Here is a 26,359-nt window from a genome sequence, read left to right as displayed (position 1 = left end):
GGGAATCAGAGATGTCATGCGCGACGGCCTGTACCACCCGATTTGAGGCTCCGGGGCGGAGGTGGAACGAACCATCGCGGCGGCTGGGAGCCATGTTGGAACGGCGGGAGGCGGCAGCAGCGTCGGGGATGCTGTGGTGGGGGCAGCAAAAGCCGGGGCCGCACTCCAAAGGGGCTCTGGCAGCGGAGTAGATGGTGGCCAGAGGGTGGCGGCGGTGGCGGGGAGCGACAGGCCGAGAGGCGGGGGACCGGGGCGGCGGCAGGGGCCCGGGAGGGGGCCCGAGCGGCGGGGCGGGCCCAGGGCCCGGACCGGGGCGGGGGACGGTGGAGGCCGTGTGGGGAGGCGGGGGGTGATGGCGAGACAGCCGCCGTGGCGGCGTCTCAGGGGGCCGACGACCCCGCTACTCCTGCTCCTTTCCCTCTCTTTGTTCCCTCTCAGCCAGGAGGAGCTGGGGGGCGGCGGGGGCCAAGGCTGGGACCCGGAGGTCGCTGCTGCGACGGAGTCAGGGGCGCGGATCGGTGGTGGGGCCTTAGCTCTTTGTCCCGAGCCTCCCGAGGCCCGAGAGGATAGAGAGCCTGGCCTGGGAGTCAGGGAACCTATCTTCGTGGGGCTCCGAGTGGGAAGGCAAAGCGCCCAGAGTGGTCGAGGGTCCCCTGGGCAGCCGGACGCGGGGCTTGGGGCGGAATATGGGGTCCAGGCATTCAGTAGCCGCGGGCTAGAGACAGGACAGGGACCAGGGTCTCTGTTATGCTGGCTCCCAGAGGTGGTCTCTTGTGGACGGACAGGACCCTTACGAAGAGATAGTTTGTCGCCAGAGGCTCTGTCCCCAGGGGTCCCGGGCCCAGAGAACAGCTTGCCCTTCCCTTCAGACCTCCTGGTTCGGCCCCGTGGTTCCAAGCTGGTATTGTCCCAAAGGAATGCTGGGAGAGGCGCCCCCAGAAAAGTGGGAACCATGCGATGCTGCGGGGAATGGTGGGTGCCTGGACGCAGGGGTCAAAGCAAGAGCACCCTGACATCTCGAGCTGAGAGGACAGGCACTCGGGTGGACTGTTCTCCTGGAGCTGCAGGGTCTGGCCCGGCGCTGGATTCAGCACCGCGCACGGCGAGGACAGCTCCGGCTTCTGGTTCAGCACCGCGCGATTATCGGACAGCTCCCAAGCCGAAGCCCAAGCGCATGCGCTCCCGTGGTCTCTTCCGCCGCCGCTTCCTTCCGCAACGCCCGGGGCCAGGGCCCCCGGAGGTCCCCGCCCGGCCAGGACCCTGGAGAATACCCCTAGTGAGCCGGGTCCGCCCCCGTCGCGCCGCGAACCGCCACCCGCAGTTTCCACAGTACAACTACCAGGCGCTAGTGCCCGAGAACGAGGCGGCGGGCACCGCGGTGCTACGCGTAGTGGCGCAGGACCCAGACGCGGGCGAGGCCGGGCGCCTAGTATACTCGCTGGCTGCGCTCATGAACAGCCGCTCGCTGGAGCTGTTCAGCATCGACCCGCAGAGCGGCCTCATCCGCACAGAGGCCGCTCTGGACCGCGAGAGCATGGAGCGCCACTACCTGCGCGTGACGGCGCACGACCACGGCTCGCCGCGCCTCTCGGCCACCACCATGGTGGCCGTTACAGTGGCCGACCGCAACGACCACGCACCGGTGTTTGAGCAGTCACAATATCGGGAGACACTTCGCGAGAACGTGGAGGAGGGCTACCCCATCCTACAGTTGCGTGCCACAGACGGCGACGCGCCCCCCAACGCTAACCTGCGTTACCGCTTTGTGGGGCCGCCAGCTGCGCGCGCCGCCGCCGCCGCCGCCTTTGAGATTGATCCGCGCTCGGGCCTCATTAGCACCAGCGGTCGCGTGGACCGCGAGCACATGGAAAGCTACGAGCTGGTGGTGGAGGCCAACGACCAGGGCCAAGAGCCTGGGCCGCGCTCTGCCACCGTGCGTGTGCACATAACCGTACTGGACGAAAATGACAACGTGCCTCAGTTCAGCGAGAAGCGTTATGTGGCTCAGGTGCGTGAGGATGTGCGCCCCCATACGGTGGTGCTGCGCGTCACGGCCACCGACCGGGACAAGGATGCCAATGGACTGGTGCACTACAACATCATCAGCGGCAACAGCCGAGGCCACTTTGCCATCGACAGCCTCACAGGCGAGATCCAGGTGGTGGCACCTCTGGATTTTGAGGCAGAGCGAGAGTATGCTTTGCGCATCCGGGCGCAGGATGCAGGCCGGCCTCCGCTGTCCAACAACACGGGCCTGGCCAGCATCCAGGTGGTGGACATCAATGACCATACTCCTATCTTTGTCAGCACGCCGTTCCAGGTATCTGTCTTGGAAAACGCGCCCCTGGGCCACTCGGTCATCCACATTCAGGCAGTGGATGCAGACCATGGGGAGAATGCCAGATTGGAGTACTCCCTTACTGGTGTGGCACCTGATACTCCCTTTGTGATTAACAGTGCAACTGGCTGGGTCTCTGTGAGTGGTCCCCTGGACCGTGAGTCTGTGGAGCATTACTTCTTTGGTGTGGAGGCCCGAGACCATGGCTCACCCCCACTCTCTGCCTCAGCCAGCGTCACAGTGACTGTGTTGGATGTTAATGACAATCGACCCGAGTTCACCATGAAAGAGTACCACCTACGGCTGAATGAAGATGCAGCTGTAGGCACCAGTGTGGTCAGTGTGACCGCTGTAGACCGTGATGCCAACAGCGCCATCAGCTACCAGATCACAGGAGGCAACACTCGGAATCGCTTTGCCATCAGCACTCAGGGTGGCATAGGTCTGGTGACACTGGCTCTGCCACTGGACTATAAGCAGGAACGCTACTTCAAGCTGGTGCTAACTGCATCTGATCGTGCCCTTCATGATCACTGCTATGTGCACATCAACATCACAGATGCCAACACTCACCGGCCTGTCTTTCAAAGTGCCCACTACTCAGTGAGTGTGAATGAGGATCGGCCAGTGGGTAGCACCGTGGTGGTCATCAGTGCCTCTGACGATGATGTGGGTGAGAATGCTCGTATCACCTACCTACTGGAGGACAACCTGCCCCAGTTCCGCATTGATGCAGACTCAGGGGCCATTACGCTACAGGCCCCACTGGATTATGAGGATCAGGTGACCTACACATTAGCTATCACAGCTCGAGACAATGGCATTCCACAGAAGGCAGACACCACTTATGTAGAGGTGATGGTCAATGATGTGAATGATAATGCTCCGCAGTTTGTGGCCTCCCACTATACGGGGTTAGTCTCTGAGGATGCCCCACCTTTTACCAGTGTCCTGCAGATCTCAGCCACTGACCGGGATGCTCATGCCAATGGCCGGGTCCAGTACACTTTCCAGAACGGGGAAGATGGGGATGGAGATTTTACCATTGAGCCCACCTCTGGCATTGTCCGCACAGTGAGACGGCTGGATCGGGAGGCCATACCAGTGTATGAACTTACTGCCTACGCTGTGGACCGAGGTGTGCCCCCGCTTCGGACTCCAGTCAGCATCCAGGTGACGGTGCAGGATGTGAATGACAATGCACCTGTCTTTCCAGCTGAGGAGTTTGAGGTTCGAGTGAAGGAGAACAGCATTGTGGGTTCAGTGGTGGCCCAGATCACGGCGGTGGACCCCGACGAAGGTCCCAATGCCCATATAATGTACCAGATCGTGGAAGGGAACATCCCTGAGCTATTCCAAATGGACATCTTCTCTGGAGAGTTGACTGCACTCATTGACCTGGACTATGAGACTCGTCAGGAATATGTAATTGTAGTACAGGCCACGTCTGCCCCTCTGGTCAGTCGAGCCACTGTGCATGTCCGCCTCATTGACCAGAATGACAATAGCCCTGTGCTCAACAACTTCCAGATTCTCTTCAACAACTATGTATCCAACCGCTCAGACACCTTCCCCTCAGGTATCATTGGGCGCATTCCAGCTTATGACCCTGATGTCTCCGACCACCTCTTCTATTCTTTTGAGCGGGGCAATGAGCTGCAACTGTTGGTGGTCAACCAGACCAGCGGAGAGCTTCGACTCAGTCGCAAACTAGACAACAACCGCCCACTGGTGGCCTCCATGTTGGTGACTGTCACAGGTAAGGGGTGGGGGCAGGCAAATGACTTGTCCGGGCCTCAGGGGCTCCACAGGGCACCTCAAACCAAAGAGAGATTTCCAAGCCTTCTAAGAATCCCTTAACGGTTGGGTTCCTGCACCCCATAGGATCTCCCATAGACCTCACAGGTTAGGTTCACAAGGTCCCTTCGTAGGTTCTTGAGAAGTCTCTGCAGAACCCCAAAGATTCTAGGGCATCTAGCAGACCCTATACTGTATCCACAACTCCAGGTTTTCACAAAGTCCTCCCTAATAGGAGGGTGCAGGTGGGAGAGGCTCTTGTAATCCTGCCTACTGGAGACTGCAGAGATTGGGAGACAGACTTTATTGGTGTTCATTCCCTAATTCTGGAGCATTTATTCCTGTCACTGCCAAAGAAGGCACAACCTCCATTTATCACTTAATTTACTCAACAACCAACCTTCATCGACCACCCAATGTGTGCTATGGTCTGGGGACAAGGCATATAAGCACCTCATTCTCATTTCTGGGGGTCCCCATTGAGATTGTAGGACCCAAGTCTGGGGTGATGGGCAACTTACCTAAGAATGCTGAGAGTGGGAGAGGTCAGGGTGCAAGCCCCTCCTGGTGAGAGGGAGCTCATTGACCTAGGGGTATGGGGTTGAGTGGTTACTGGGCCAGTGCCATGGGAAAGTACTTTGCTGACTAGAGATAGGGGATGGATGATCCCTGACCTAGAACTCTCTTTGTTTTTTGGAGAGGATGTTTTGCTGGTTCTGCAGTGCTGGGGAAGGGGGGGGGATGGGTGGTCAGTGGCCCTGGCTCCTTTTTGTGTCCTGAGTGGGGGTGGCCTGCTGACTATGATAACTTGGGGAAGGGTTTGTTACTGACCACTTCGGACCCTTCTAGTGTTTTGTTGGAGGAATGGCTTGCCGACCTATGAGCACGGGGGGGGGGTGGGGAGGGGTTGCTGGTTCAGGACCCTCCTGTGTTGGAGGGAGGGGAGAGGAAGCAGCAACTTGTTGACACCTTGACACTGGGAGAGCTAGTGGTCACAAGTCCCAGACCCTTTGTCTCTTGGCCAGATCAGCCTGCTGACTCAGGTTCTAGGGGACTGGGCAGTCACTGGCCCTAGCCGTCTTGTGTCCCAGGGAGGGCAGCGGCTGACCCCAGACTAACCACTGCCCCCACCCCTGCCCGCAGATGGGCTGCACAGCGTGACGGCGCAGTGCGTGCTGCGCGTGGTCATCATCACGGAAGAGTTGCTGGCCAACAGCCTGACCGTGCGCCTCGAGAACATGTGGCAGGAGCGCTTCTTGTCACCGCTGTTGGGCCACTTTTTGGAAGGCGTGGCCGCGGTACTTGCCACACCTACTGAGGACGTCTTCATCTTCAACATTCAGAACGACACGGACGTAGGGGGCACTGTGCTCAACGTGAGCTTCTCCGCCCTGGCGCCGCGCGGGGCGGGGGCTGGCGCGGCGGGCCCCTGGTTCAGCTCCGAGGAGCTGCAGGAGCAGCTGTACGTGCGCCGCGCCGCGCTGGCCGCCCGCTCGCTGCTGGACGTGCTGCCCTTCGACGACAACGTGTGCCTGCGAGAGCCCTGCGAGAACTACATGAAGTGCGTGTCGGTGCTGCGCTTTGACTCGTCCGCGCCCTTCCTGGCCTCGGCCTCCACGCTCTTCCGACCCATCCAGCCCATCGCAGGCCTGCGCTGCCGCTGCCCCACCGGCTTCACGGGAGACTTCTGCGAGACGGAGCTCGACCTCTGCTACTCCAACCCGTGTCGCAACGGCGGCGCCTGCGCGCGCCGGGAGGGCGGCTACACGTGCGTCTGCCGCCCGCGCTTCACCGGTGAGCTCGCGCGGCGCTGGGGGCACGCCCGGAGCTGGGGGGACCTCAGGCGGAGCGTGAGCACGGGGATGACTCGAACCAGCCCGTCGCGAGACCAGAAGCTGCAGGGCCCTGGCCCGGGGCCACCGAGGGCTATGGCCTTAGTCCCGGCTGAGGCTGTGAAGGAGGCGTGGCCGCGGGCAGGGGCGGGGCCGTGGGCAGGGGCGGGGCTGTGGTGGCGGACGGGGCGGGGCCGTGGGGCGTGGCAAGGGCCGGGCCGGGGCTGGGCCTGGCGGAATTGGGGCGCGCCCGCAGGGAGCTCGGCCTCTCGGAGGGGCCGACGCCCGCCCAGGAGCGCTTGGCCTTGGGGAGCGGAGGGGGTCGCGGCGCGGTCGTGGCCGCCGCTGACCGTGGCTTAATCCCCAGGAGAAGACTGCGAGCTGGACACGGAGGCCGGGCGCTGCGTGCCTGGCATCTGCCGCAACGGGGGCACCTGCGCGGACGGGCCGGACGGCGGCTTCCGCTGCCAGTGCCCCGCGGGCGGCGCCTTCGAGGGCCCGCGCTGCGAGGTGTCGGCCCGCTCCTTCCCGCCCAGCTCGTTTGTCATGTTCCGCGGCCTGCGGCAGCGCTTCCACCTCACGCTGTCCCTCTCGTAGGTGCCCGCCCCGCACCTCCGCGCGCCGCCACGCCGTCCCTCCTACTGCGCGACCCCGGCTCAGGCTCCCGACGGCCCCGGCCCCGCCCCTTCCCGGCCCCGCCCCTTCCCGCCGTCCCGTGTCGTCTTCGTGGTGGTCCCCCCCCCCCCCCCCCCCCCCCCCCCCCCCCGGCGTCTCAGGGCGTCGCAGCTCCTGACGCCGCTGCGCGGCCTCGCTCACCGGCCCCCCCATCACTCCCGCTCTTACCCCAGCCTGGGTTCCTCCCCGCCAGCCTTCTTGTCGCGGGGATGATGGGTGTGAGGTGTGCGGCTTGTGACTTGCCCTGCCCACCCCTCCCAGGTTTGCCACCGCGCAGCCAAGTGGGCTGCTCTTCTACAACGGGCGCCTGAACGAGAAGCACGACTTCCTGGCCTTGGAACTGGTGGCCGGGCAGGTGCGGCTCACGTATTCCACAGGTGGGTGCCACGAGGACGTGTGTGGGTGCCTGCGTGGGTGAGATGGGGCGGTGCAAGCCCCCAGCCCCCTCAGGCTTGCCTCACTGCACACCTGAACATGCACCTCCATGCCGAACAGCCATTAGTGAGGACCCGATTCCCTGTGGGAAAGTCCATCTCTCCAAGAGGTGTGTGCTTCTCCTGTCTGCCCAGAGGCCCTCTGGTCCAGCCGGTGTGGTCACCAGTGTGAATGTGGGGGGGGATCTGATACATCCAGGGTCACCGTGGGAGTAGCTGGGCCTACATGACTGGGGGGGGGTCACCTTAGCAGTTCCAGACAACCCTCCACACGCATCACCCCAATAGGTGAGTCCAACACGGTGGTCAGCCCCACAGTTCCAGGGGGCCTGAGTGACGGGCAGTGGCACACAGTGCATCTGAGATACTACAACAAGGTGGGCACCACCCTTGGCCTGGGAGCATGGGGAGAGCTGGGATGCCAAATTCTGCCCCCCAGGGGTCACCCTGGGGGTCCTGTTGAGTGGAGTGCCTGGGTCTCTAGCCCCGCACAGATGCCCTGGGGGGTGCTCAGGGCCCCTCCAAGGACAAGGTGGCCGTGCTGAGTGTGGATGACTGCGATGTGGCTGTGGCTCTGCAATTTGGTGCTGAGATTGGAAACTACTCATGTGCAGCTGCTGGCATGCAAACAAGCTCCAAGAAGTGAGGCCCCCAGCCCTGGTCCTCATGCCCTCTGCTTGCCAAAGCCCACTCAACCCTTCACATACCCCACTTCTCACTCCAGCCTGCCAAACTCCCCATCCTTCCCCCAAACCACCAGATTTTCCTCTCCCCGCTAGGACCCTGAAACCCTACCTAACCTTCACTTCTCCATCTGCTACCCTAGGCACCTACATGCCTCACTCTTTCATCCTAACCCTCAACCCCAGCTCTTCCACCTTTCCCCAGACCCTGTGCCCATCATGAGCTCTCTTACATCCCCAACTGAAGTACAGCCACAGCTGCTCCCCCAGCCTGGCCTTACCCTCCCTCCTAAATCACCTTATCCTCTGAGTCCTACCCCCCCTACTTCCTGTGGCCCCCCAGGAGCAACCCTACCTTGGCTCCAGTCCCACCAATGACCTGGACCCCTGACCCCCAGGTCCCTGGACCTGACAGGTCCTCTGCTCCTGGGGGGTGTCCCCAACCTCCCCGAGAACTTCCCTGTGTCCCACAAGGACTTCGTCGGCTGCATGCGGGATCTACACATTGATGGCCGCCAAGTAGACATGGCGGCCTTCGTCGCAAACAATGGCACTATGGCAGGTAGGCCATGTCCCCATCATAGGGGTGGGGTGGAGGGCTACATGGAGTGGCTCCAAATCTGACCTCACCCACTGTCTCCTTTGATGGCAACCTCCATGCCACAGATCAGGAGGGCCAGCCTCCTACCAAGTCCACCCCTGAGAGATTATGGGGCTGAGATCATGGCCACTTGAGGCCCCTCTGGACCCCCAGGTTCTGTCTAGTGCTTGTGCCCCCCTCATGTCTCATATCCTCCATGTGACTTTCTTTCCCAGGCTGCCAGGCCAAACTCCACTATTGCGACTCAAACCCGTGCAAGAACAATGGCTTCTGCTCAGAGCGGTGGGGTGGCTTCAGCTGTGACTGTCCTGTGGGTTTTGGTGGCAAGGACTGTCGGCTCAGTGAGTGGGCAGTATGGGGCAGGAGGGGCCTGCAGGGCATGTTCTGTTCCTGAGGTGGGGTCTGTGACCTTGCTCCTTTCACCTCCCCAGCCATGGCCCATCCCCACCATTTCCTCGGCAATGGCTCATTGCGATGGGACTTCGGAAATGACATGGCTGTGTCTGTGCCATGGTACCTGGGGCTGGCATTTCGGACACGGGCAACGCATGGGGTCTTGATGCAAGTGCAGGCTGGGCCACACAGCACGCTCCTCTGTCAGGTGTGTCTGTCCTTCTGACTCCTCCCTAGACCTTTAGTTCAGCTCTCAATCACTAATGCCACCAGCAACATTCCTGTTGAGTTTGGGCCTAGTCAGACAGCATGCTTCTCTGCCAGGTGTACTGACCATCCTTGACCCTGCTCTGGACCCTGGCCTTGACCCTCTTTGCCACCATGGTATTCTCTGCAGGTGCAAGGCGTTAGCATAGCTCTCTGTGTTAACTCTACCACTCAACAACCTCTGGTCCTGCCCTCTGCCCCTTAACCTCTCAGCGGCATAGTGTCCCTGGGCACAGTGCCGTATGTGCCAGATAGAGCCTTGCTCCTGCTGTTTTACCCTTTGATATTCTTGACCTCTATGTGCCCTGATCTCACCTCCTGACACTCCCAGCCCCAGCCAAACTTGGGGCTCTGGCCTCAGGTCTATGCCTCTCTACCCACAGCTGGATCGGGGGTTGCTGTCCCTGACAGTGACCAGGGGCTCGGGCCGTGCTGCCCACCTCCTCCTGGACCAGGTGACTGTCAGTGACGGCCGATGGCACGATCTTCGGCTGGAGTTACAGGAGGACCCAGGTGGCCGGCGGGGCCACCATGTCTTCATGGTCTCATTGGACTTCAGCCTCTTCCAGGTCTCACCTCTGGCCCTGAGTAGTCCATTCTGTCTTCCAACCAGACCACCTTTTTGACCCCACCTCTAGTCCAGCTCCTCTCAGCTCCCTCCCCTGCATGTAGTCGGATGTTTTCCCTGAAGTCCGCCCCCTCATATTCTACTCTGAGCCCATCCTGCCAGCCCAGCTGGTCCCCCGCCAGGCCCTCCTCCTGTCAGGGAGGCTACCCAGATTTCTGGCCTGGTCTTGGGGTAGTCAGCACTTTGCCTAACTCCTGGAAACCCCTTCTGATTCCTGATCTCTCGGACTCAAAAGCATGGGATTTCAGGGTCTCTTCTGGTCCAAGAGAAAGGGGCCTATCTGAGCCCAGCTCTTGACTGAAACCTTCCTGACATCCATCCTCCATGCTCCAACAGGTCCCCCATGCTCAAGAGCAGCTCATTCCCAAACCATGCCCCTGGTACAGAGGGACAAAGCATGGTTGTGCAGGGCTAGGACAAAGCCAAGATGGACCCCTGGGTAGCGCAGGGGCCCTCCCACATCCCCAGTGCTGACTGTCCCCCTCCCCCAGGACACCATGGCGGTGGGGAGTGAGCTGCAGGGCCTGAAAGTAAAGCGACTCCATGTGGGAGGCCTACCCCCAAGCAGTGAAGAGGAGGTTCCTCAGGGTCTGGTTGGCTGTGTCCAGGTGGGAGTCAGCATGGGAACATGATAATGGGGCATTAGGGTGAGTGGTCAGAGATCAGGGGGCCTTGGGACACATGAGAGATAGTAGCGGGGTGGGGGGCCCCAGAGCCGTTAGAGACAGATCAAGCCTTTTTGTGCTGTTGGAGGTGAGTCTAGCTCAGATTATCAAGGGTCCTTAGAGGTCTGTTTCAGAGATAGCACACTTAGGGGTCCTATGGAGGGCTGAATTAGGGATATTGGGGTCAGGGTCTGGGGTTTTTAGGGAGACTGCATGTCAGGCCATCAGACCAGGTGGCTGCTCTGCAGGACTTGGGTCTGAGGTGCTTTGACGTGGGTCTCACCTCTGGCTGGTTGTGTTCGTAGGGGGTATGGCTTGGCTCCACACCCTCAGGGTCCCCAGCCCTGCATCCCCCCACCCAGCGAGTGAATGTGGAACCTGGCTGTGTCATGAATAATGCCTGTGCATCCGGGCCTTGCCCACCCCATGCTGACTGCCGAGACCTCTGGCAGACCTTTTCCTGCAAATGTTGGCCAGGTAGGGCCTGGGAGGTGGTGTGATCTGGGTGGCTCATTTTGAAGACTGGGGGACCTGCAGAGCCTGGAGGAGGAGGAGCCTGAGAAGGACAGGTGCCTGCTCCCTCCCATGCTCTGTGACCAGTGTCCTGAGTTCTCTGACCCAACCTGCAGGTTACTACGGCCCAGGTTGTGTGGACGCCTGCCTCTTGAACCCCTGTCAGAACCAGGGCTCATGCCGGCACCTCCCAGGAGCCCCCCATGGCTATACCTGTGACTGTGTAGGTGGTTATTTCGGGCACCACTGTGAGCACAGGTGAGGGGCTATGGGCTGAGATGATGGGACGACCTGGTGTGGGTTAAGGAGGGTCACTACGATATCATGGAGGCATCTCACCTGGCCGTCCACCCCTAGGATGGACCAGCAGTGCCCTCGAGGCTGGTGGGGGAGCCCAACCTGTGGCCCCTGCAACTGTGATGTTCACAAGGGCTTTGATCCCAACTGCAACAAGACAAATGGGCAGTGTCACTGCAAGGTGTGCCTGGCTCCTGACCCCTGACCTTTTAACTCTTCCCTAGCTGTGATTTGTGATTTTTATCCAGCTTGCTGACCTCTGCCCCTGATTCAGGCCCCAACCCTTTATCCATCCCTTGTCCTTGACATCTAACCTCTCCCTTAAGTTTCACTTGAGGCCCACTCTTCCTCCTGGCCTGGGGCATGGCTGCCTTGACCCCTTGTCCTTGACTCTTCTCATTCCTCAAGCTCTGGTCTCTGACCGCAGGCACCTGACCCCTTCTCAAACAGGAGTTCCACTACCGACCGCGGGGCAGCGACTCATGCCTCCCGTGTGACTGCTACCCTGTGGGCTCCACCTCACGCTCTTGTGCACCCCACAATGGGCAGTGCCCTTGTCGCCCAGGAGCTCTTGGCCGCCAGTGTAACAGCTGTGACAGTCCTTTCGCAGAGGTGACAGCCAGTGGCTGCCGAGGTGAGCAGGCTCCACCAAGCTCCACGTATAGAAGGCGAGTTCTGGCTTACTGCCTGCCATCAAGGGTCATGGCATGCTTGGGTCCTTGGGTAGGGACTCTGGGGGGCTTCTCTGAGGAGACACTGACACCCAGGGGTCCCCACATTTGGTCCAAGTACTTTGATGACCTGTCACTGAATCAGACAAGTCAGCTCCTGTGAGGCAAGCAAGGGAGTGGTGGGCTATGGGCCTGGGTTGAGTGGTGGAGAGACAGTGGGTATGGCTGTCACTTGCCCCTGCCCCTAGCCATTTGGCTCAGTGCCTCCTTTGTCCCTAGTGCTCTATGATGCATGCCCCAAGTCCCTGCGATCTGGAGTATGGTGGCCCCAGACCAAGTTTGGCATTTTGGCCTCAGTGCCCTGTCCTCGGGGGGCCCTGGGTGAGTACCTAGGGAGCAGGTGCATTGCTGAGTGTGGGGGGTGGGCCTGTTCTTTGATTGCTGAGTGTGGGGGGTGGGCCTTGTTCCTGCAAAGAGGTGGGAGTGGGGTAGGGGCCCATGTGGGCCCTTCATTACCTCCTAGGGGCTCTGGGCCCCTCCCTACACCTCACCGAGCCTCCATCTGTTTCTCTTGGCTTCTGGGCAGGATTGCGGGGTGCAGGTAAGGGGTACGTGTTTGCTCAGGTGCGCTGCCCCCTCCCACTGCCAAAGCTTTTGCAGATCCCTCCTGCTGCCTGAAGTCCCTGCAGACCCACCCCCGCTGCTGAGGTCTCTAAAAGCTACTCCTAATTGCTTGAAGTCCCCAGAGGCCCCTTCTTGCTATCTGAGGACCCAAGGGCCCCTTCCCTGATGCCCAAGGTCCTCAGAGACCCCTCCCCACTGCCTGAAACCCTGGAAACCCCTTCCCACTTCCTAAGATCCTTGCAGAAACCTCAGTTCCTGAGGTCCCTGCAGGTATCTTCCTACTGTCTGAGTTCTCAAAAGGTGACCCCTGCTTTGAGGTTCCTGCAGGCTCCTCCCCACTGCCTGAGGTCTCCCCCAAGCCCTCCTCTTTGCCTGAGGTCCCCGCAGTGGCTGGACAGAGATTATCTGTGTATGCATGCACGTGTGTGTGTCTTTCTGTGCCTGCGCACCTGTCTTTGAGTCTGTCTTGGGGGGAGAGGATTCTGTGTTAAGGTTAGGATCCCCCTTGCTGATGGCTACAGGCTCCCTTATGGTCCAGGTCAATTCTTATACAACCCCCATCCCAATCCCACAGACAATGGAGAGATGGCAGCAAAGCCACCACTTGGGCAGTTAAAACTTGTGGGAGAACTTCTACCCCCACCACAGTTTGGTCACAAAGTACTGGAAGATCTGATGTGTGTCAGCATGTCTGTGTATGTGTGTATGAAAGAGCATTGTGTGGCTTTGTGCTTGTCCTGCTCCGCACATCTGTGTGTGTGCAGATATGAGCACTGGTGTGTGTGTATGTGCACACACGCATGCGTGCTTGCCCTGGGCCACGTGTCTGTGCACCTTCCCTGGCCTGTGTGTGTGTGTGTGTGTGGACGTGTGCACAGCCCTGCCCTTGTGCTCACCTTTATAGTTGGGGGTTCAGAATGGTCCACAGACCTTTCAGGAATTGACTGACAGCAGCTGGAGCCTGCCTGGGCTGGGCCCTGGGGCGGCTCCATCCGGGGTCTAGACACAGATGCCTAGTACTCGGGGCTCTGACTCAGAGCTTCCTTTGAGATGGGAGAAGATGCTGTGGTCACCTTCTCAGAAAGGAATTCAGGCCCCAGGCCTGACCAGGGCTTGCCTGCCCCCAGGTGCTGCTGTGCGGCTATGTGATGAGGACCAGGGTTGGCTGGAGCCCGACCTCTTCAACTGTACCTCCCCTGCTTTTCGAGAACTCAATCTGCTGGTGAGACTGCCCAGACCATGCCCTGCACTCAAGACCTGCCTGGCCCTGGCCCCAGCCCTGGCCTCAGCTTCCCCAGGCCTGTGGTAGGCCCCAGACATCATGCCCCAGCCCTTGACCTGGGCATTTCCTGGTTGCCCTTTAATCTGGCCAGACCCTTCCTGTGAGGTTTTTGAGAAAGGCCTAGGGGACCATAGTGACCGCCCCCATCTTGGTCCTGGCAGTTGGATGGCCTAGAGCTGAACAAGACAGCATTGGATACTGTGGAGGCCAAGAAGCTGGCTCAGAGACTGCGGGAGGTGACTGGCCACACTGACCACTACTTTAGCCAAGATGTCCGAGTCACTGCCCGCCTGCTGGCCCACCTGTTGGCCTTTGAGAGCCACCAGCAGGGCTTTGGGCTGACAGCCACTCAGGATGCCCACTTCAATGAGGTAGGGCTATGCCCTGTGCTCTCGATCCCCTGACCCTGGACCCTGAGCCCTGGGCTCTCCTTTGTCCCTGGTCCTCCCCAGACCCACTCCCTTGCCTGTTGGGGCCCCTCTGAGCACCTGGCCAGACCCCTCATCCCCCCCACCCCCTCACACAACCTCACCTTGCTGAGCCCACTTTCCTCCTCCTCCCAGAATCTGCTGTGGGCAGGCTCTGCACTGCTTGCTCCGGAGACTGGGGACTTGTGGGCAGCGCTGGGGCAGCGGGCCCCCGGGGGCTCCCCCGGTAGCGCAGGGCTGGTGCAGCACCTGGAGGAGTATGCGGCCACACTCGCCAGGAATATGGAACTCACATACCTGAATCCTGTGGGGCTGGTGACGCCCAACATCAGTATGTGGCGGGTGGGGTGGGGCAGGGGACTGTGAAAGGGTGAAGACCTGGAGGTCTGAGGGGCTGGGGGCTACGGATGTCAACATTAGTGGCAGGGGGCTGGGCTGCCACCCTCAATGCTTTCCAGGAATAGGCTCTGCTTGTAGCAAGGAGGCTATAGGGTGTGGGGTAGGAGGGAGTGGGACCCTCAGCATGGAGAGGAAGGCGGTCCTTGACGGCCTCACCCCTCTTCCTCCTGGGCAGTGCTCAGCATCGACCGCATGGAGCGCCCCAGTCCATCCCGGGGGACCCGTCGCTACCCTCGTTACCACAGCAACCTCTTCCGAGGCCAGGATGCCTGGGATCCTCACACCCACGTGCTGCTGCCTTCCCAGTCCCCACGGCCATCCCCACATGAAGGTGAGAGCCCTTGGGTGACCCCTAGGCCAGGTCCTGCTTCCTCAAGCCAGGTATCACATTGCCCTCCTGCCAGGTCTCTCCTTGCCAGATCCCCTGTGAGAGACTCTCCCATGTCAACCCTCCACCCACCTGGCCCCAGCACTTGCTCACCTCACCAGATCCTCTCCCTCACCTCAGATGACCTTCCCAGGCCTGATCCCCAGGATCTGACCCTGGAGCCCATTTCCCTTCATGGGCTTCTGCTTTCCCATCCTCCAGTCCTGGACCTGCAGGGAAGGAATTCCCATGCTTGATGCTGGGTTGGGTTCAGAGCTGGGTTTGTGGGTGCTCAGAGTCAGAGGTCACTGACAGTGGCACCTCCCCATCCCCTGGCAGTTCTGCCCACAAGCAGCAGCAGCGCGGACAACTCCACCACCTCAAGCACGGCCCCCCTGCCCGCCCTGGAGCCCGAGCCCGAGCCTGGGATCTCCATTGTCATCCTCCTTGTCTACCGCACCTTGGGTGGGCTGCTCCCTGCCCAGTTCCAGGCCGAACGCCGGGGCGCCAGGTACATGGGTGCAGTTACCCCAGGCCTTTTACCCTGAGCTTCCTGCAAGTTTCTGCCCAGCCTAGCACCCCATTTTTAGTGGGCAAATGAGTAGGATCATAGTCAGACAGAGATGCTCTTGTGCATAGTTACAGGGAGCCTTGTCTGTGCTGGCTGCTTTCCAGCTAAAATGTGTTCTGGGGAGCATTGCAGAGTGGTAGACAGATGCAGAGCCACCATGGGGGCAGCCACGTAAAGTAGAGATGTGGGAGCCAGTCACAGACAGTCAGACTGGCTGATTGAGACAAGCAAAGACAGGCTGACCCATGGAGGTTAGTTGGCAGTGGCGGGGATGGCAGTTTGAGGCAAATAGTCTGGAGCTGCTCAGGCCTCAGACCCCAGTGTGGGCAGTGGGTCTGAAGCCCCTCAGCTGGAGAGAACCTGCCATTTCTGCAGACCCATGACACCCCAGCTAGGCCATGGACCCCTGGTCTCAAAGCAGCCCAGTGGAGACTGAAGGGGTTCTTGGAAACAGTATCCACTCGGGGCATCCCAGACCGTGTCTTAGCCACGGTGAGCAGCATGGAAACAGTGAGGTAGGCAGTCAGAGCCTGGGGAGGTCTGCAGTATTCAAGCCCAAGTGGGGTGTCTCCTCAGGCTTCCCCAGAACCCTGTTATGAACTCCCCGGTGGTCAGCGTGGCTGTGTTCCATGGACGCAGCTTCCTAAGGGGTGTCCTGGAGTCCCCGATCAGCCTCGAGTTCCGCTTGCTGCAGACAGCGAATCGGAGCAAGGCGATCTGCGTGCAGTGGGACCCGCCTGGCCCGTGAGGACCTCTGCTCTGGAAACCCTCAGTCCCCTATTAGCCCCTGGGAGGCCCAACCTGTCCCTGGGCCCCTACTAATGCCCTTGTGCACCCAACCCCATGAGGAATGCTGCTTCCCAACTCCAGACACCCTGGGCCCCTCCTACCATCTCACAAACCCCCACCTGGCAATGGGGCACTCCTCAGAGCGGCTGCTGGGTCTAACTGCCCTGTGGCCGCAGGGTGGCCCAGCACGGAATGTGGACAGCACGGGACTGCGAGCTGGTATACAGGAATGGGTCTCACGCACGGTGTCGCTGCAGCCGGACAGGCACCTTTGGGGTCCTCATGGACGCCTCTCCCCGTGAGGTGAGGCTGTGTTCAGTGTCCCAAGAAAGTGCGAAGGTCAAAGGGCAGGGGTGCCCAACGACTACCCCTGTCCCCACAGCGGCTAGAGGGAGACCTGGAGCTGTTGGCTGTGTTTACCCACGTGGTTGTGGCCGTGTCTGTGGCTGCGCTGCTGCTGACTGTGGCCATCCTGCTGAGCCTGCGCAGCCTCAAGTCCAACATGCGTGGGATCCATGCCAACGTGGCGGCTGCCCTGGGGGTGGCAGAGCTCCTCTTCCTGCTGGGGATCCATAGGACCCATAACCAGGTGCAGGGTCGGGGTCAGGGGACCTGTGTTCCGATGACCTCAGCTAGTCCAGGAAGGCCTAGGGCCAGAGCTCAGGGTCAGAGGTCAGGGATGTTCCAGTTGGGGCGAGGGTGTGGGGCAGGATACTGGGGTAAGGTGCTGTGGTTCAGGGGTCAGAGGTGGGAAGCAGATGCCCGGGGTGGGCCTGAGGGGGCAAAGCAGACGAGGTCCTAATGCCCCTGCCCTGCCTTCAGCTGGTGTGCACTGCGGTTGCCATCCTCCTGCACTACTTCTTCCTCAGCACCTTCGCGTGGCTCCTCGTGCAGGGGCTGCACCTCTACCGCATGCAGGTCGAGCCCCGCAATGTGGACCGTGGTGCCATGCGCTTCTACCATGCCCTGGGCTGGGGCGTCCCTGCTGTGCTGCTGGGTGAGGGCCCTGCTCACTGGCCCATCCAGGCTGTGACCCCTGACCTCTGCCCATCACGTGGCCTGCCCCTGCCCCTTCCCCCAATCCTGACCGTGACCCTGACCTCAGCCCCCCTGCCACCTTCTCTGGGAGGAGCCTGCTCTGCTGTCCATCCTGCCTTCACATGAGGGGCTCAGCAGCCCTAGAACCACCCCTTCCATCCTGCCCCTTCCCTGCCCCCAGGCCTTGCTGTCGGCCTAGATCCTGAGGGCTATGGGAACCCTGACTTCTGCTGGATCTCAGTCCACGAACCCCTCATCTGGAGCTTCGCAGGCCCTGTTGTCCTTGTCGTTGTGGTGAGTGCCCTGCACTCGGTGCCACCTGTGTGCTCCCCTTGCTGGGGGCAGGGGGTGGGAGTGCTGCAGGTGTGGTGTCAGGTGGCAGTCTGCAGGCTTCCTGGACTCGGCCTCTACTGTTCCCTCTCAACTGGCATGGAGATGGAGGCCTGGGGTCAGAGATGGCTGCCTCTCCCCGCCGCTGCCTCCCTGTGTCTCTGTCTCTGCATCTCTCAGTTCCTCTCTGGTTTCCTATCTCTGACTTTTTCTATGATCCTAAACTTCTCTGTCTCTCTCTGTTTCTGATCTCCATATTGTGTGTGTGTTTCTCTGGTTCTGCCTTTCTCTCTGTGAATCTCGGTTTCTTTGTCTGTCTCTCACCATCTCTCTCTCTCTCTGCCTTGCCCGGCTCCACATGTCTGGCTGTGGGTCCAGATGTACGGGACCATGTTTCTCCTCGCTGCCCGCGCATCCTGCTCCACTGGGCAAAGGGAGGCCAAGAAGACCTCTGTGCTGTGAGTTGGCTGCCTGGGAGTCATGGGGGATTCTCACTCCTCTTGATTGGGGTCTGGGGTCCCCAGAACATGGTGCAGGCTGGGCTCCAGATTCTGGGTAGGGGGCAGAAGTCACCTGCCCTGGCCTGCGGTCACTCTCTGGTGCCTTCAACATACTCTGGCCCCATGTGTGCTTCGGCCCTGCTGTCTCCCCAGAGTCTCCCTTGGCCTGAGTGGTTCACTTTGCCCCCTGCCCATGTGTTCCCACCTGTCTTTCATGTTTTCTCTCATGGCCCCTTCCTGTGTGTTTTCCCCGTGTCCCCTTGTGGCTCTCTGAGTACCTGGTTCTTTCTGTGACCTCATATCCCCTAGTATTCTCCTGAGACCTCCATGTTCTTATGTGAATTCCTTTCCTTCCATGTCCCTTGTGCGTCCCCTGCCTGGCCCCTATGCATCCTCCTGTGTCCCCTACATGAGCCCTGTGTGACTCGGTGTACTCCTGTGTCCTTCCGTGTTCCTGCGGCAGGACCCTTCGGAGCTCCTTTCTGCTCCTTCTGCTGGTCAGCGCCTCCTGGCTCTTCGGCCTCCTGGCGGTCAACCACAGCGTCCTGGCCTTCCACTACCTCCACGCCGGCCTCTGTGGGCTCCAGGTAATGTTGGTGTCCCTCTGTCACCTCGACCGCATGGAGCTTCAGCGGGGGGTCCGACCCTGGGCAGGGCATTAGCCCAGGCCTAGGGCTGCCTCCTACTAGATGATTGACACTGGGCTGGGGGCTGGTCCGAGGCTGACCTTCACCAACACTGAGGCTCCTGGCCGCTTGCCTCCTGTCCACACTGACCTTCACTGGCTCCAGTCCCTTGTGTCCCTCGGACCTGTCGCTGCCTTGGCTGACTTTCCCTGACTGACGCCCTGGTGGCCCTACTCTGACCTTTTCTGACTCATTCTCTCACTGACCCTTGCTGAGCATAGGGCCTGGCCGTGCTGTTGCTCTTCTGTGTCCTGAATGCAGATGCTCGGGCCGCCTGGACACCCGCCTGTCTGGGCAGGAAGGCGGCCCCCGAGGAGGCAAGGCCAGCACCTGGGACGGTAAGGGGCTCTCAGGCTGGGCATCAGGGTGGGGGCCCCAGGAGGCCAGGGTTTGAGGCTTCTCTGAGGTTGGCTCATACCCTGTCCCCCACCCCCAGGGGCCTGGGGCTTACAATAACACAGCCCTCTTTGAGGAGAGTGGCCTCATCCGCATCACTCTGGGCGCCTCCACCGTCTCCTCGGTGAGCAGTGCCCGCTCTGGCCGGACCCAGGACCACGACAGCCAGCGGGGCCGTGGCTGCCTCAGGTGAGTGGAGGGACCTCCTTCTGCTAGGGTCACAGCTCAGAGCAGCCCCTTTACTCCAGGGGTGGGCGCTACCAGATCCCATCTTGCCCACCTGGGCCTCTGTTGCTGCTTCTGTCCCAGAGGCCCCCTGCCTCACCCCCAAAATGCCTTTGGAACCATTCCACATGCACGCACAGATGCCCAGTTGCCAAAGCACCCATCACATCCCTCTTTGATGGGGGGGCTCCTGCATTTCCAGGGACAATGTCCTGGTTCGACATGGCTCATCTGCTGACCACACTGATCACAGCCTCCAGGCTCACGCTGGCCCCACTGACCTGGACGTGGCCATGTTCCATCGAGATGCTGGTGGAGGTGGGAGCCTGGGCCAGGGACGGGGGAAGCAAAGGATCTCTCCTCAATTCCCCTTTCTTCTGCTCCAAATTGGGAGCAGTGGCTGACCAGTGGACCAGGCTCCCCAGGTCACTGCCCCAGAAAGCACCCAGCCACCCAGCCCTAGTTCTCCTGACAGGTCCCAGCCCTTCTGTTCCTGTGCCCACTCCAAGCTCGCCCCAGGTCCCCAGCCCCATCTTCCTCACTGTAGCCACCCTCAAGATTCCCCAAGTCCCCCCCTCCCCAAGACACTGCTGGGCCCTCCTCCTCCTGACCTGCCCACCTCCAGGTGCAGACTCGGACTCCGACAGTGACTTGTCCTTAGAGGAGGAGAGAAGTCTGTCCATCCCATCCTCAGAAAGCGAGGACAATGGCCGGACACGGGGGCGTTTCCAGCGTCCACTCTGCCGGGCTGCCCAGAGTGAGAGGCTCCTCACCCACCCCAAAGGTGATGGGACCCTCTGACCCCATGGGTGACCAAGAGACACCCTCTATTCCACTTGTGTGTGACCCAGGGACCCTACTATCCCCTGAGGATTCCTGGGACCAACCTATTGGGAACCTGGGGTCATCACTGAGTCCCTGCACTCCTCTCCCCATCCAGCCTACTGGGGGTATTCTGCTGCCCAGAGATCCAGGAACAGCCCAGGAAACAAAGCAAGGTCAGGGGTGTTATAGGGTGACATGTCATCCCTCCAGCCCCTGGTCTTCCCTGAGGGTTGGAGGTCCACTCTCAGCCATCAGGTTTCCCCACCTCCAGCCTCTGTCTACCTCCAGTTGAGAGTGAGGGCTTATTAGTACCCCTCTCCCTGGATGGGTACCTTGATCTCCGAGAGACACCTGTTCCTACCTGTGCGCAGTGAGAACAGCCAGGGTCTCAGAGTCCTTCGGGTCAGGGATCACAGAGTCTGGATCCCAGGGGTCATGAGTCACCCAGAGGGATCATCCCAGAGGCTCCTGTAACCTTCCCTGGCTCTGCAGATGTGGATGGCAATGACCTCCTGTCCTACTGGCCAGCCCTGGGGGAGTGTGAGGCTGCTCCCTGCGCTCTGCAGACCTGGGGCTCCGAAAGGCGCCTGGGGCTGGACACCAGCAAGGATGCAGCCAACAACAACCAGCCAGACCTGGCCTTGACCAGTGGGGATGAAACCTCCCTGGGTCGGGCCCAGCGCCAGAGGAAAGGTATGATCCCTGACCTTGGCCTGTACTGCGGGACCCCAGGGACTGCCTGTACCCTGACCTAGGGGATTTCATTCTCCTAATCCCAAATTGCTCCACAGGGATCCTGAGAGCTCCTTTTGCTCGGATCTGGGGGGTTCTGCCCCTCTACCCAGCATCACAGTCCCTGGGGACTGCCCTATCATAACCTGAGAATGCCTGCCCCTTACCCTGGTCTGCACCACAGAAACCCTAGGGCCCACTCCTGCCCCAACCCAGGGGATTCTTCCCCCTTCCCCAACCCCAATCTGCATTGTGGGTACCCTAGGAGCTGCTGTGCCTCAGATCTCAGAGCTCCTGCTCTAACCTGGAGGGTTTCTTCCCCCTACCCTGCTTTCCAGGGTCCTGAGATATTGTCCCTGCCGCAACTCAGGGGTTTCTCTCTCACTTCTGCATCACAGGGACCCCTGACCCCTCTCAGGGGATTTCTCCCCTTGGACCCTGTCTGCATCACCAGAACCTGGGGTTTCCCCCCACCCTGACCTGGTAGCGGGGAGGTTTGTCCCTACACCTGCGCATGGGGACTCTCTTGTCCTGACCCAGGCGTTTGCTGCCTCCCCACTCCGAACCCTGTCCTGCTACCACTCTGGAATTCCCAGGAGCTGCCTCTGCCCCTTTCCAAGGGGTTTCTGCCCCCAACCCTGTGTCACAGGGATCCCAAGGCTACCATGTTGCTAGACCCAGGGAGTTCCTGTCCCCAACATACACACCATACCCCCCAATTGTTCCCCCACAGGCATCCTGAAGAACCGATTGCAGTGCCCACTGGTTCCACAGACCCGAGGCACCCCTGAGTTGTCCTGGTGCCGTGCAGCCACCTTGGGCCACCGTGCCGTGCCGGCTGCCTCCTATGGGCGCATCTATGCTGGAGGGGGAACAGGCAGCCTTTCGCAGCCAGCCAGCCGCTACTCCTCGCGTGAACAGCTGGACCTGCTCCTCCGGCGGCAACTGAGCCGTGAGCGACTGGAGGAGGCCCCTGCCCCTATTCTGCGGCCCCTGAGTCGGCCAGGTTCCCAGGAACACCTGGATGCCGTGCCAGGCCGCCTGGAGCCCAGGGATCGGGGCAGCACCCTACCACGGAGGCAGCCACCCAGGGACTACCCTGGAGCCATGGCTGGCCGCTTCAGGTCACGGGATGCACTGGACCTGGGGGCACCCTGCGAGTGGTTGAGCACACTCCCCCCGCCCCACAGGGCGCGGGACCTTGACCCACAGCCCCCTCCTCTGCCCCTGTCTCCCCAGCGGCAACTCTCAAGGGACCCCCTCTTGCCGTCCAGGCCCCTGGACTCTCTGTCCAGGAGATCGAACTCAGGGGAGCGGCTGGACCACGTGCCTAGCCGGCACCCCTCACGAGAAGGCCTCGGGCCGCCCCCGCAGCTGCTCAGAGTTCGGGAGGACCCAGCCCGAGGCCCTAGCCATGGCCCCTCCACAGAGCAGCTGGACATTCTCTCCTCCATCCTCGCCTCCTTCAACTCCTCAGCGCTCTCCTCCTCTGTGCAGTCCTCGAGCACGCCCTCGGGCCCTCACACCACTGCCACGCCTTCTGCCACAGCCTCTGCGCTCGGGCCCTCCACCCCACGCTCTGCCACGTCCCATAGCATCTCAGAGCTGTCGCCAGACTCAGAGTAAGCAGGGTCCAGCCACCTGCTCACACCTTCATCAGCTTAGGGCAGCCCCCTGTGCACTCTGCCCTGTCTGCCCCAGGATGGAGTGTGGGTTGGCAGACAGTGTGGACACCCCCAGGCTCAGCACAGCCAGGAGGCCACAGGCTTAGGGCAGAAATCTGGCAGGGAGTGGGGCTGTGGTTAATTGGGACTTGCTGGCTGTATGATTGGGGCCAGCCAACCTCCCCTGTCCCCCTGGGCTACAGAGGAAGTATAGGTGCGTGCCTTACAAAGGGCTTGAGCTAGTGCGGAGGAACCAGGAGTTGTCAGACCTTAAGTCAAAGGAGAGTTGAGTTTTGAGGAGGAACAGCTAGGTCACGCTCTGTGGAGGTCTATAGGGTAAGAAGGCTTTGGGGGAAAGGGGACCTTGGGAGTGGGACAGGAGACCAACAGAATCTGAGCAGAGTTGGGGGAAAAGAAAGGAAGGAGAGCTGGGCAAGGGATTTGGGGGCCTGGTGCCCAGGGGCCTGGAGGAGTGCTGGGGGAGGGGATCAGAGGGAACTGTAAGCACCACCTGGGTCCTCCTGCAGCCTAGCCTTGGGCCCTGGCTTCTGGGGGCAGGGAGCTGGGGAAACTGAGCAAGGGTTCAGGCTCTGGAGTCACACCTGACCCCTCTGAGCCTGTTTCCTTATCTGCAAAATGTGTCTGTAGTAATAAACTCTGAGATGTGGAGATTTTTGAGACAAAATCTGTCAAGTGTTTAACATGGTGTCTGTACATAGTAGGTGCTTGCTAAGTGCATAGAGAAAAGACAGGTGGCCAGCCAAGGAGCCTTGCTGATGGGTCTGGAGGTCCCAGAAAGGGTGAGGGATCAGAGAACCCCAGAATGGGCCCGAAGGGGCTAGGGACTGAGAGGCAAAAGTGTTGGGGAGGTGAGGGGAAATAGCCCAGTCCCAGGGCCATTCGGGGCATCCAGAGTCCCCTCACCAACCAGCTTTGACCTCCACATTCAATTCTGCAGAATTCCCAGAAGTGAGGGTCACTCCTGAGCGGCAGATGGACAGCCGAGGACCAGCTGAGGGCAGTGGAGGATTTGGCTAACAGAAGAGACTCGGGGAGTCCAGGGCTGATCCCAAGGCAGCCCCCACCTTTCCCTGTTGCAGTGCTGAGCTCATCCGTGAGCCTGTGAGCATGCGTGTAACAGGTGTGCGGGGCCTGGGAACTGAAGGGAGGACTTTTATACTTTTTGTACCTTTGTAACCAGAGAGATATGCTTATGTTATTTTTCAGCTTTTCTGTTGCCTGGGGTTCTGAGGCTGGGCTGGGAGGGGGAGGGGGCCAGAGGGAAAGAGATACAGAGTTTGGCCTAATCTGGGTTCCTGGCAAACTATACGCTCTTTTCTCTCATCTTACTGGGGTGGATTCAGGCAACTGCCTCCTGTCCCCCCAGGTTGATATGAATATTGTCAGGGCCCAAAGTACAGAACGATCTTTGTTTTTTTTTCCTGGATGCCCCGAGGGCCAAACTTCTGAGACTGGGGGTTGGTCTTGGAAACAAGGGTCCTCTGACCTCCTCACAGGGGCTCGCTCATGCCGCCCCTCCCCTCGGATTTGGATGTTTATTATGTGGAGTCCCTGCCACTTACTGCCTTATGACCTAGGACTGATGCTGTGGGTGCTGGTGGAGCAGCAGATGTCATGTTTACAGAGCAAGGCTTCCCTTTCTCCCATGGCGAGGGGTTCAGGCCTCTAATCAGACATTCCTGCAGAGGGTGGACTCAGGGGACTTGATCCAGCCCCTGCCCCTGCTGTGAGCAAAAGTTGTCTGTGGTGCCACTTAGTTCCCTAACACTGCCCCCACCTAGAATTTATTCTAAAGGGTGGGGTAGGAGCGAGAGCAAAGGGAACAGAAACAAGGGAACTGAAAATGCCGAATGTAGGTGCCACTATCTCCCATGTTTACAGGAGCCTCCCTGGCCCTAGGCACCTGGGCTGCAGGAAGTGACTCAGTTCCACCCCTCCTTTATTCCCTTCCAAAGGGAGAAATGACTGTTAGGACCCTTGTTCACAAAACTCTCATTTTTATTCCTTTGTCTGATGTCCAGAACTGGGGACTTTTACATTATGTTACTTCGTTTACTCGTCAAGATTTAAAGCATTTTAAAACTTTGTTTACAACTTTGAACTTTTACACTTTGTTTACAGTTGAGAATGTTTTCCCCCCTTTGTTTACAAGTGGAAGGTAGAAAAAGTGGGAGAGGGGCTTGGAGGATCCCACCAATAAGGACCCTGGGCCTGGCCATCTGGAGGGGTTTTTGACCCCTAGCTCTCCCAGACCAAAAGTCGGCCCTGAGTTCCCTGCTGAACAGTAGACCCAGAAGGCCTCAAGAGTAGGCATCCTCTTACCACTGGGAACAGTGGTCCTGTGGGGGCGGGGGGGTCTATGCAGACATCCCCCTCCCCCACAAATACTCTTGGGAGACAGTTGCCAAGGAGACTAAAAGTTCTGTTTTACTGACTGGTGCCAAATCCTGCCAGCCAGGACCCCAGCTCTCCTTACCCAGAAAGACCCCAGTCCCTGAAGGGTTGAGGGGGTCCACTGTGCGGAGAGGGGGTTGTCTTTGCTATTTCCTAGGTTCTGTAGATGCCCCTCTCTGGGGGTCGCCCCCTTTAGCCCCATGGCCCCTTTTCCTGTCTGTGTAAATTGTTCCGTGAAGCCGCGCTCTGTTTTGGGAATAAACTTCTATAGAAAATGGTTATTGTCTTATTTTTTTTTATTTTATTGATTGCTTTTAGAGAGAGGGGAAGAGAAACACTGATTTGCTGTTCTGCTTATTTATGCATGCATTGGCCACTGCTTGTATGTGCCCTGACTAGAGATCGAACCTGCAACCTTGGCATATCAGGACAACCACGCTCTAACCAACTGAGCCACCCGGCCAGGACTCTATTGTCCCTTTTGCTTGGTGGGGTAGGAGGGTGGCTATGAATGGTTGGAGCCAGGCTGACCTTTGGGAGAAATCTGAGCACTATCTTCTCCTAAGAATATTCAGCTATTTTTAGCCCATTTCATAGGAGATTTGGACCAGGTTCCCATCCCTTTTACCCTCAATTCTGGCCTGTCACCTTGTGATTCGGACCTGAAGTATGAGCACAGGTGCTAGGAGTAAATGCCCAAGGGAAACCCCCTCCTTGGACAAGGCAGCGGCCCAATGACTTCCTAAGTCTTACATTTGCCCTGGCCAGGGGTCAGACTAACTCCAGGAACTGTCCTTGCTAACCCTTCGGCCCATTGACAGCACTGACCCCTACCAGCCTCTGGGGTTTGGAGCCGTGGGGACATCCGCTCCTCAAGCAGAAACCTTGGGCAAGATTCCCGGGCTGCGCGACGTGCCGGGGAGGGAAACCTCGGCGTCGTTTCAGGTCGAGTCCAGCGTTGAAGGGAGGCTTTGGGCACTTACTGTCTCAGAGGCATGACCGATCTGGGGAGGGAAAGCCCGAGGGTGGCGCCCGCAGAGGCACGAGAGGCCCCCTGGACCCGGATACCCCCAAGGCGGGTTAGGGTTCCGGTCACTAGCCGCCGCCCCAGGCATCCCGCCTGCTTGGGGCTTTCCTTCCCCGCCCCGGGGGGAGGGGGCGTCGGAAGGAAGTCAGGACCTGGTGGGAGCCCCACCCCGCTCAGGAACCCGGGCCGCGGGCCCAGTTCTGCAGTTCCACCCGACTCCGGCCCGAGCGCTGGGCCCCTCCGCGCCGCGGGAGCCAGGCCCCACCG

The 26,359-nt window shown here is 60.0% G+C and overlaps 1 protein-coding gene across 3 annotated transcripts; it reads left to right on the top strand.

Moving 5' to 3' along the window:
• Nucleotides 1-352: 352 nt before the first annotated feature.
• CELSR3 (cadherin EGF LAG seven-pass G-type receptor 3) lies at nt 353-25,344 on the top strand (the record flags this gene model as incomplete). 3 transcript variants are annotated; one of them, XM_081160614.1, is made up of 35 exons in its annotated part: nt 353-4,097; nt 5,279-5,929; nt 6,341-6,560; nt 6,904-7,019; nt 7,365-7,453; nt 7,561-7,718; nt 8,158-8,321; nt 8,576-8,701; nt 8,792-8,961; nt 9,404-9,589; nt 10,140-10,256; nt 10,619-10,790; nt 10,943-11,084; nt 11,184-11,304; nt 11,574-11,757; nt 12,074-12,175; nt 13,546-13,640; nt 13,862-14,071; nt 14,264-14,459; nt 14,703-14,858; nt 15,234-15,405; nt 16,042-16,209; nt 16,431-16,557; nt 16,637-16,843; nt 17,077-17,251; nt 17,474-17,586; nt 18,001-18,080; nt 18,586-18,709; nt 19,030-19,146; nt 19,245-19,393; nt 19,632-19,741; nt 20,055-20,213; nt 20,747-20,947; nt 21,720-22,608; nt 23,609-25,344. In XM_081160614.1, 35 exons carry the CDS (start codon nt 353-355, stop codon nt 23,634-23,636), a joined length of 9,939 nt encoding a protein of 3,312 aa, XP_081016740.1. In that variant the 3' UTR covers nt 23,637-25,344. The 3 variants fall into 3 exon arrangements, with proteins under 3 accessions (XP_081016740.1, XP_081016739.1, XP_081016738.1); XM_081160613.1 differs by having other exon boundaries at nt 6,335-6,560; XM_081160612.1 differs by having other exon boundaries at nt 6,335-6,560; nt 12,074-12,179; nt 13,529-13,640.
• Nucleotides 25,345-26,359: the final 1,015 nt, after the last annotated feature.

This window comes from Miniopterus schreibersii (genome assembly GCF_964146895.1).
Source record: "Miniopterus schreibersii genome assembly, chromosome: 15".
In the NCBI taxonomy this organism is placed as follows: Eukaryota; Metazoa; Chordata; class Mammalia; order Chiroptera; family Miniopteridae; genus Miniopterus; species Miniopterus schreibersii.
The sequence above is the reverse complement of the archived record's forward strand: the minus strand, read 5'-3'. Positions and strand labels throughout refer to the sequence as shown.